Source organism: Anabas testudineus, chromosome 4 (genome assembly GCF_900324465.2).
Source record: "Anabas testudineus chromosome 4, fAnaTes1.2, whole genome shotgun sequence".
Classification (NCBI taxonomy): Eukaryota; Metazoa; Chordata; class Actinopteri; order Anabantiformes; family Anabantidae; genus Anabas; species Anabas testudineus.
Genome location: NC_046613.1, coordinates 13,744,974 through 13,754,728, shown reverse-complemented (window position 1 = coordinate 13,754,728; position 9,755 = coordinate 13,744,974). Strand labels below are relative to the sequence as shown.

Below are 9,755 nucleotides of genomic sequence, written 5' to 3'. Positions count from 1 at the left end.
CACATTATTAGTACAGCTGCCTGTAACATTGACATCAAACTGTGTTTTGTCAGTGTCAGAATTTCTGTAATTAATTATTTCTATAGTTTATTAAGGGAAACAAGAGTAATTATCACTCTACCCTCCAGTGGAAAACCTCCTAATCTGATACTTCACTAAACTTCACTAAACAAGTACTCCTAAGACACGTACACTGTGGAAAATCTCTGACAGGTTAAAATAAGTTCATCACAGAGACATAAAGGTGTTTTAATGTTTCCACTTGTTTTTCATTGTGGTGTGTGTGTGTTTGTGTGTGTGTGTGTGTGTGTGTGTGTGTGTGTGTGTGTGCGTGTGTGTGTGTGTGTGTGTGTGTGTGTGTGTATGCCCACTGTTGTGTGAGCTCAGCGTACTGGAAAGGCCTAATCACCCGTTGTCATAGCAATGAACTGTTCACCAGTTCACATCTCTTTTGTCTGCTCTTTGTTCTAACATCCAATAACTACTCATGGAATCTGAGGCATCCATTGTCATTTTGTGAAGATATAAAAACTTTAAAAGCTTGACCAGCAGTTGCACGTTATCTATAACACTCCTGTTTGTAGTTTCTGAAACAATTAAAATTGACCTTGGTTGAATGGACTTCATTGATAATCTTGTTCAAAGATAAAAATGTATTTAAAAAATTATTTTTTTTAGAAAAATGCTATAAGTTTTAAGAACAACTTTTTTTTTTCATTGAGAACCTTTTGTATTGTGTTAGAGTTATGGTATACACTTCATGAGTGGTCCTCTATTTACACCACTTAAAAAAAAAAACAACTGTGTTGAGGAGCAGTTTTATAATGGGGGCTTGTGAAATTACAGGATTGTTTGAGTGAGTGCCTTGTGAAAGAGAGATTCCCGTTTTCTAGGATGTTTCCAGTATCTGAATGATGATGCAGTTTGGGAAATCACATGACATTGCTTCTATTTAAGAAGGAAATCCAAGGGGGAATGTTGGGAAGTGTTCACAGAAATGATTCTGTATTACACAGTAGCTCCTGGAGTACAACTGGTACCCTGACACAACATTGCGAAACAACTACTCCTGGGATTACTTTGCCAAATGGGTCCGTGCCTACACACACACTACATGCCTACACACACACTAAGTAGAAGTCCATAGTATGACTTCTACTTATTTGATGGAAATGTAAAAGTATGACTAAATCGTAATAAATAATTGATTTGACATTATCAAATACTATTGTGTAAGTGTACATTTAGGAAGAAATGCAAAATAAGCAAACTTTTTACCCAAATTTATTATGACAGTCATAGTGTAGGTTTCAGTTCTGATTACTACAGTGTGTTGAGTAATGTGGGTCAGATGCAAACACATAACAGATGTAGAACATAATGTACTCATGATTAGTAAAGGGAGAGGCAGGAAAACATTGTTATGATGTAGCTGAAAGGAATTTTTACACAGAAAGTGTAAGAAAGAGAGAAAGAAAACATCCACCAGAGAAACACATAGTCACACTTGATGGTGACTCTACTTTGCAAAACTTGATATAGCCCATTAGGTTTTGCTTTCATATAGGAAATACATTACCAAATGCAGACATTAAATTAATAAAAGGCAAAGCAAAGTAATAAGTACATAATCTTACATTTTAAGCCTGGGTGGAACACTTGAAGATGCAACAACACAAGAGAAACACTGGTTGTGGGAAAGGGCAGTGTGCAGTATTGGTCTCTTGTGTAGCAAGCCTATAACGTGTTTTGTTACCCTAGAGTATTTTTACTGTCAACCTTTAGCTCATCCATGGTCTTGTTGAGGCGATACATGCCATACATAGCAACAAGAATGAGAAGCAAGCCTGTGGCGACAAGGAGGATGTGACAAAACATGAGGAATCCGGCCAAGGTCGTATTGGAGGGCAGCAACCAGACGTAAACCCAGCCTCTATGAAGGCTGTGGTGAACAAACTCAGGCCCCTGTTCAACCACCAGTAGGTCATAGAAAGGAGGAGAAATGTGGCCATTTGAAGGTGTCTCACTAGAAAGAGCAGTGGTTGCAGCTTGTGATGTTGTGAAATCCGAGGTGGTAGATTTTGTAGGTTGCGTCGTTGTTAGCACGGTGACTTCTTGAGTAGCTCCTTGAGTGGTGGTGTGTGTTGTCATAGGCAGTGTGGATGTTGTCATAGGCAGTGTGGATGTTGTCGGTACAACTGTTGTTTGCACACTGGTTGAAATGGTGTGAAGTGGTTGTGAATAACTCTGAAGTTCACAAAAGTTGAACTCCTCATCATCCAAAGAACCAATGGTACGGAGTATTTGGTAAGATGGACTATGACACATCACATCATCTTTGTCAGTGACCACATGCTCATTTTGTCTTATCCATCTTGCGAAACCTCTGATACTACAAGTGCAGTCCCAGGGGTTGTCACTCAGAGTGAGCTCCCTCAAAACTGTATTTGACAAGAAAATATCTCCAGGAAGTGTCTGGAGGTGGTTATTCTTTAAATTAATTGTCAGAAGCTGCCGAAGACTCTGAAAAATATTTTCTGCCAGACTTTTTAGCTTATTGTTGTTGAGGAGCAGTATCTTCAGTGTGGTTAGGCTGGATAACAGCTGAGGATGTAGATAATGGAGGTCATTGGCTCTCAAAGAGAGGTTCTTAAGGTTGGGAAGACAGCAAAAAAGGTCTGAAGGCAACTCCCTCAGCTTGTCATTTAAATGGAGGTTAAGCGACAGGAGCCCAGACATGTTAGCAAACAAATTACCAGGAACAGTGGTGAGATTAGTGCCAAACAGGTAGAATATTTTCATCTCAGGCATGTAGCCCATCAGCTGATCTGGCAGGGACAAGAGGGGGTTGTTATAAATGGTAAGCTGACTCAGTTTGGGCATGTTGTAGAAGCTCCTTTCTGGGACAGCCTGAAGTCTATTGAAGGATAAAGTGAGAATCTTCAGGTTCCTCAAGGACCAGAACACCTTAGGTGGAAGACTGGCAATCTGGTTATGGTGCATTTTTAGCTCCTCAAGGTTGACAAGCTTGTCAAAGGTCCCAGCTTCTAGCACCTCTAGCTTGTTGTTATACATCATGAGTTTGCGAAGTTCAGTCAACGAGTGAAAGATGGTAGTTGGAAGCTTACTTATGGAGTTCCTGCCAAGGTTCAGAAAGGTCAGGTTTGTCAGTCCATCAAAAACATCTGAAGCAAGACTAGTCAGTTTGTTCCGACTTAGGTCCAGTTCCAGGAGCCCATCAAGTCCTTCGAACATATCCGGCTTTATAGTCTCCAGCTGGTTTCCATCTAAATGCAGCTGTTCCAGACTGGTTAGTGGACTGAGCACTCGAGCTGGAAGGGTGGAGAGATCATTGGAAGACAGTTTGAGAGATTTGAGTTGTGGAGCAACTTGGAAAGCCTGGGGATGGATTGTGTGTAAATGGCTGTGAGACAGACTGAAACGCAACAGGAGTGTTTTGTTTGCCAGGCTCTGGTCATTGATGATGTTCATATTTGTCCCGTTGAGCTGAAGCAGGTATGTGTGGAGAGGCAGATGTTTTGGAATATCTGTGATGGTGAAGCCAACACACTTCACAGCACCGTCAGAGTTGCACCGGCAGCTGCTGGGGCACACATCGGTACAGGTGAGGTGCGGTAGGGTAAGGTAAACGAGCATCAACCACAAGGTACCTGCATAATTGAAATAAAGACATATTTAAACATTAACATTACTACATTACATATTGAAAATGTGCCTTGCTAATATCAACTAAAATAGCTGACTATGGTATTAATCTATCATGTTCATCCAAAAGGTTTAGAAGTCAGTTAAAAATCAGAAACTTAATGCTTGATATTTTCTCCAAAAGTTATTATTAAAAAGACTGACAAAAGAAAGTAAGGTAAAGAATAACGCAAGGCCAATTCTACAGCTAAAATAAGTTGGGATAAAAAATAAAGGCTAAATATTCTACCAACCTCCAAAGTAAGAATCCATCATTGTTTGTTTGATGTTACATGATCATGTTGCTGAGTCTCTCTTGAGGTTGCATCTGCCTGGAAGAGCTCAGTTTTCTCTATCTATGTTACCCAGCTTCCTGCTTGGCCAAAATGCCCACCCAAATGTCACACATCACACTGCACAGTGACTTGTCATTCCTATTCATCTACTTTGGACTTGGAAGCCAAAGAGCAAATTAGACTTTTGAAATTTCATAGATTCAACATTTATGATTCGTGATTAAAAAAAACACTTTATGAGCTAGAGGGAAACTGGTTCGGCTTGTTACAGCCGCTCTCTGTTAGAAAAGAAACCACGCCAAAACATCAAAACACTCATTAAGAACAAAAGGCGAACAGAAGAGGTCAGGAAGTAGTCAGGGTGGGATGCAGTGCACTAAACTGTGATGATAGTTTACATAAGATACATAAGTAATAAAATAAATAATGATCATGAAAAACGCGAAAAAAGGTGAAAGTTTGATGTGATGGTGCAATAATAGCCATAGGTTCCAAATTATTTAATTAACTGGGTTAATTTCACTAGACCCCATATTCATATTATTGTTGGTTTGTGTTTTATTTTTAACTTAATTTTGTACAAATTCACCAATTTAGCACCTCTTATTTTGTTCATGACTTCTTTGTGACTTAAGGTTGGGAACTGTCACCACAAATGTGTTAAACTTCACTAAACAACATGTCAAAAACTGTTGTTGTTGTTTCGTGTGCACATAGAGGATGCTGATTAATTTCCTGTGCTCTTATCTTGACAGGATACACCCGATATTTATGGAATGAACTGGAAGAGATAATGCATGTTCTCTAGATGCACTGTACTTTGTTCCCTGCTGTTCTTTTCTCTGTCCTCTTGCCACTCACTTCAACGACTTGAGGCAGATGACCGCTCACTCTGAGCTGGATTCTGGTTCTGCTGGAAGTTTCTTCTTCTAAAGTGAGCTTTTTTTATGCACTGTTGCCTAATGCTTTCTCAAATGTGATTGTTGGGCAATTATACTCTGTAAGCTCTTATACCTTAAATACTGTAATGTGCCTTGAGATGACTTCTGTTGTGATTTGGCGCTATACAAATAAAATTGAATTGAATTGAATTGAATTGAATTGAATTGAATTGAATTGAATTGAATTGATAAGTGGATACTTTAAGTGTAGTAGCATAATCATTTTATATTTTGATGTCTGCAACTATGGCAGTAAATCACTCGTGAATGTAATGCAACAGTCATCTTTTTTCTTTGATGTGGTTCTTTAGGCTGTGAATGCTGCACAGCATCACATGCAGTCAGGTTTCCCTGAAATCTCTTTTGTTCGCTATGGTCTGTGTGATTCAGATCTTGTCACATCAGCTTTCCCACTTTCCCCCCCAGCCTGTGACTCATCTTTGTCACACTCTTACAAAATATCCAGTATAACGATGAGTGTGCACTAAATGACCTTTCTCCAACCCCCACACTTGCAACATTCTTTCTTTCTTTACCACTGTTTAAAATATTAGATTAGCTGTTGTCCCTTCATGCACTGTACGGGCTTCACCACTAGAGGGAAACACATAAAGACATTCAACAGAGGTATGATACTATATTTATGCTTATATTGTACTTCGTGCTTTCATATGGGAAACATTAAAAAAACACAATGAGTATTAGAGCAAAGAAAATCAGCACATTTGAGAAGTTAAAGTCAGCATAGCTCTGTCTTTGATGCTTATGTCATAAACACTGTATCTTACTGTAATTTTGTTATCTTAAAATATCTTTAAAGCTACAAATTCCGGCTTGTGAAAAGTGACGAGTGTTCGTTTTGGGCTCTTAGCACCCTGGAGTATAAGCAGGTCATTGAAAGGTGAAAATACCACTGAGGATGTTCAATAGTGTGGTGGTTACAGTGTGGAGAGATGTTGTGACGTCCGAGGTGGTAGATTGTGGTTGTTGGGATGGTGACTTGTTGAGTAGTGGTGGTCACTGTTCCAGGCAGCGTGGTTGTAAAAGCAGCTGATGTGTGCACACTGGTTAATATGGTGTGAAATGGTTCTGCTGGCTCATGTGTCACTGTGTTAGCTTATATTGGCTTGTGCATTTGCAGTACTCTACTACTTAGTATATGCTGTCACATGCAGTAAGACGCCTCAAACTTTATTGTCATTAGTACTCCGAGGTTTGAGTGTTTTCACAGTCACAGGCTGCCCAAACCTGATAGATATTTTTATCCACTGCAGATATTATTATGTAGCATTTGTATAATCCATCACTGTTGTCTGTTTGAGGCCCTAATCATGTTGCTGTGTTTCTACTGGTGCTGGCGCTGCCTGGAGGAGCAGGGTACTCTCTGTGTATCAAGCCACCTGGCTCTCTGCTCAGCCAAAATGCCCAACCAAACATCATTCATCACACTGCACATTTATCATGGCAACGAGACCACTGACTTTTCATTACATGGAATTTATTCACAGGAGTTGAAATTGATTGTCTTTACTATTATGTATATTATCATAATCTGTATTTTGTAATCACCAGTTTCCTCCACACAGTTTCCTACATCCTCTGTTTGAATGCCTTTTATTTTATCTGTATTTTGTTTTGTTTTGTTTTGTTTTGTTTTGTTTTGTTTTCTTGAGACTTACTTAGCTTAAGCACTGTAAATCCTTTTTTATATTCATTATTCGAATTGAACATCTAATTGTTATATAACTAATGTTTTTTATCTTGTTTTTAAAAAATGAAAGCATCTCAAAGTACAGTCACAATATAATTTTATTTATATAGTAAAATGAAGGGCAGTGGATTTGTAAAAGCAGCAACAAATTAGATGTTTGTTGGCAATGGTACAAAAAAAACAATATGCCCAGTTTGGCCACAAGAGAGCGACATAAGCATAGGCAAATAAAATCCTTGCTGGAGTAAGAACACAGTATGTTTCTGCAGTCAAGTATGTTCTATTATTTGTGACTCTCAAGTATTTCCAGTGAGTACAGCAGCTGGTTATTTACAGATGAAGATTTACAGCCGCAGTCCTTGCTCAAGAGCACCTCAGTGCAATGTGATGAAAGGTTTATTGATCATACTAATTATGGTACAATTCTATATTGCTGGGATAAATACAGTGTGATTATTTTACTGGTGTTGTGAGTCTTAAGGCTATGTTAGGCTTTGCAGCAACATTTCACAGTGCTCATCCTCTTCCATCCGTCTCAGACACAGTACTTCCAGAAACAAGCTGCAGATGAAAGGAGAAAAAGACTTGGAGCATAAGATTTGACATGTTTGTGCTGCAACGGTTTTAAGCGGAAATATTTAGAAATGACTATGATGCATATAAATCCATAAGAGTTGAATTTTTGCTTACGTTCGCCCCTCTTTTGAGTTATGGATTTGCCTTCCGCCAAATTAGCTGTGATCTCCTTCTCTAGCTCCTCTCTCAACGCCCGAAGCTACAACCAGTTTGAACACAAGCGATTAGACACACCGAAACAGGTCGACTTCATCTCATATAACACATTAAAACAACATTTATGCTGGATTGAATCATGACACACTTCATGGCTAATCCATATTACCATTAAAGTTGCTAGAAAATAATTTTTAAGTATCCTTACCTCCTCTATTTCAGCCAATTTATTGGCCAGGTCAAGACCTGTGGAGAAGAAAACCAGTTAACATCCCAGAATCATGTATTTAATATTTAATTTAATAATTTTCTTTCTTTCTGTCTTACCAAGAGGGTTGTCTTTTTCAAAAGGAACTAAGCTTTTATGAAGTAACAGTGTTAGGATCTTGCTCTGGGCATCTGTGTCTTCTTTTGGATTAAAAACATGGTTTCCTGCACGAAACAAATAATCATTGCATTGCATAGTCAGGTTGTTGTAAGCAGGTTCTTTAGAAATCTATAACTAAACTTGATATTTTATTGTAAATAGACCAAAAACAACATCATTTTGCACACTTACCTGGTTTAAAAATGCTCCTTCCCTCCACATTTATCATTCCCTGCAGTAGTATCAAACACAGGAGTCCTAAGCAGTAGTTCACAACTGTAACCCTGTCCATGGCACTCAGTGTATGGTCCCAAACAAACGCTACACAAGTAAGACAAGCAAGCCACTGTCTTGGGTCCAACCCATCAATATATTTATCCTTGCAGGGGCCAGTAGGAGGGGCCAATCGGGTCCTTGCGTAGTAAATCAATAGCTAGTCATGGTGGTTTTCATCAACAGGCCACTTTTACACGTGGACCACGGAGCATGTGAGTGAAATATGGTGACCTGACGTAGGTGAAGCCAGTAACCCTACATCACTTTGACAAGGGCATCAAACCGACAGAGGAAGCTATCAATCAGTCTGATAGTTATGCGAGACCAGAATCAGCTATTCCTGACGTTTGCGAGTGTTTTTTCTTTTACATTAATTGCTTCTTTCAAAATTATATGAGAGTATGTTGGTCTGGGGAGAGAAATAAATGGATTCAGTCCCTAAATGCATCATAGTCACAGTTAATTGGCGAAAGGACTAATTCGGAGATGAAGCAACGTGGATTGCTGCAGCAAAGCCAACCACACAATAGCTTCTAAGTCACTGTAGTCCATTTTGTGCTTCAGAGAAATCACATCTCATACCTTTGCCAAAAGAGTAGGAACTGTGCTGCTAAGTGTTAGGGAAATGAGACTGCTGGCACCTGCTGAATTTTTCTGCAAAGAGTTGTGGAAAAGTCCCTGGGCAACTTTCACTTATTTTGATTTGACTTAGGAGCCTGTAGATACTTGACGCCTGACATTAAAGACCATTCACATATCCATTACTTAAGTCATTCTGCTAAAGAAGGAACAGAAACTAGGCCAGTCATGTGAAACAATGTGAAGACAGGAGAGTGTCTCATTGGAGAATCTTTGCTATTCAACCACTACTTTGTACTTTCAGTCACAGAAAGACAATTATAATAATGACATCAACTTCCTTTTTGGAGGGGGAAATTGCTGTTGGACACTTTAGCACGTTTCCACTAACCACTTACCCTGGGATTACATAGTAATTGAATTACCGACTGAACTACATACCAAGTAAGTGTCACATGCGCCTACCCCTAAAGTATAAAGAAGCACAGCTCAAAGACTTTGCAAACAACTTTGCATTTAACCAGCTCACTTAAGAAATGTGTGTGTGAGGCAAACTAACAAAAGTTCCCATCAGTCAACTGCATCAGCAATGAGAGAAGTCAGGATCATATTGACATTGTTATTTAAATAGTAGTAAGTGTGCTTAGTACTGGCATTTTATTATTAAAGATGAAGCTCATACAGGTGTGGTAGGAACATGTAAGCACAAATGTTTTTGAGCAGTTACATGATCATTGTCAAGTCAGATCATGTGACACATGTGCATTTGTTTGTGTAAGTATGAGAGGGTGAGAGAGTGAGAGAACACAAAACCTTCCTCTTTATTCAAATAAACAGTTTTGTCTGATTTGAATTGTAGACCGGATATCGTCTTCTTGTTTTTCAATCTTCAAGGCATCATTACTCATCTTTTGGACCATAGAGTCAACTCAGGGAGGCGTGCTCCCTTTTGGAGATGGTCTCTTTGCTGCAGATGTCTACAGTCACTGAACCCTGCAGAGGGGGCTGTGTCAAGGTAACCACAAGTAGCTAGACCCATACAGGAAAACCCATGATTCAGCCTTCAAAGTTAAATTGAAAGTGTTATTAAACTGAAAGGTTTTTATGAGTTTCTCTGGGTATAAGGTAATATATAATTTATTTATTAT

The 9,755-nt window shown here is 39.0% G+C and overlaps 2 protein-coding genes across 2 annotated transcripts; both read right to left on the bottom strand.

Annotated features, from left to right (window-relative positions):
* Positions 1-1,268: 1,268 nt before the first annotated feature.
* LOC113152459 (platelet glycoprotein V) lies at positions 1,269-4,044 on the bottom strand. The gene is made up of 2 exons (XM_033325942.1): positions 3,960-4,044; positions 1,269-3,671 (listed from the first exon to the last, which is right to left on the bottom strand). The coding sequence occupies exons 1-2, from the start codon at positions 3,979-3,981 to the stop codon at positions 1,753-1,755; spliced, it is 1,941 nt and encodes a 646-aa protein (XP_033181833.1). The 5' UTR covers positions 3,982-4,044; the 3' UTR covers positions 1,269-1,752.
* Positions 4,045-6,813: 2,769 nt separating this feature from the next.
* On the bottom strand, positions 6,814-8,249 carry uts2d (urotensin 2 domain containing). The gene is made up of 5 exons (XM_033325959.1): positions 7,945-8,249; positions 7,713-7,817; positions 7,594-7,631; positions 7,344-7,428; positions 6,814-7,214 (listed from the first exon to the last, which is right to left on the bottom strand). The coding sequence occupies exons 1-5, from the start codon at positions 8,042-8,044 to the stop codon at positions 7,189-7,191; spliced, it is 354 nt and encodes a 117-aa protein (XP_033181850.1). The 5' UTR covers positions 8,045-8,249; the 3' UTR covers positions 6,814-7,188.
* Between the last annotated feature and the right edge of the window lie 1,506 nt (positions 8,250-9,755).

What these genes read in the sequence shown, in the direction of transcription:
- LOC113152459 (XM_033325942.1), bottom strand. Translation starts at nt 3,981, where the DNA reads ATGATGGATTCTTACTTTGGAG. An exon ending in GATGGATTCTTACTTTGGAG is followed by an intron (nt 3,672 to 3,959) that starts GTTGGTAGAATA and finishes TCAATTATGCAG; the next exon opens with GTACCTTGTGGTTGATGCTC.
- uts2d (XM_033325959.1), bottom strand. Translation starts at nt 8,044, where the DNA reads ATGGACAGGGTTACAGTTGTGAACTACTGCTTAGGACTCCTGTGTTTG. An exon ending in TGAAAAAGACAACCCTCTTG is followed by an intron (nt 7,632 to 7,712) that starts GTAAGACAGAAA and finishes TCTTCTCCACAG; the next exon opens with GTCTTGACCTGGCCAATAAA. An exon ending in AATTGGCTGAAATAGAGGAG is followed by an intron (nt 7,429 to 7,593) that starts GTAAGGATACTT and finishes AACTGGTTGTAG; the next exon opens with CTTCGGGCGTTGAGAGAGGA.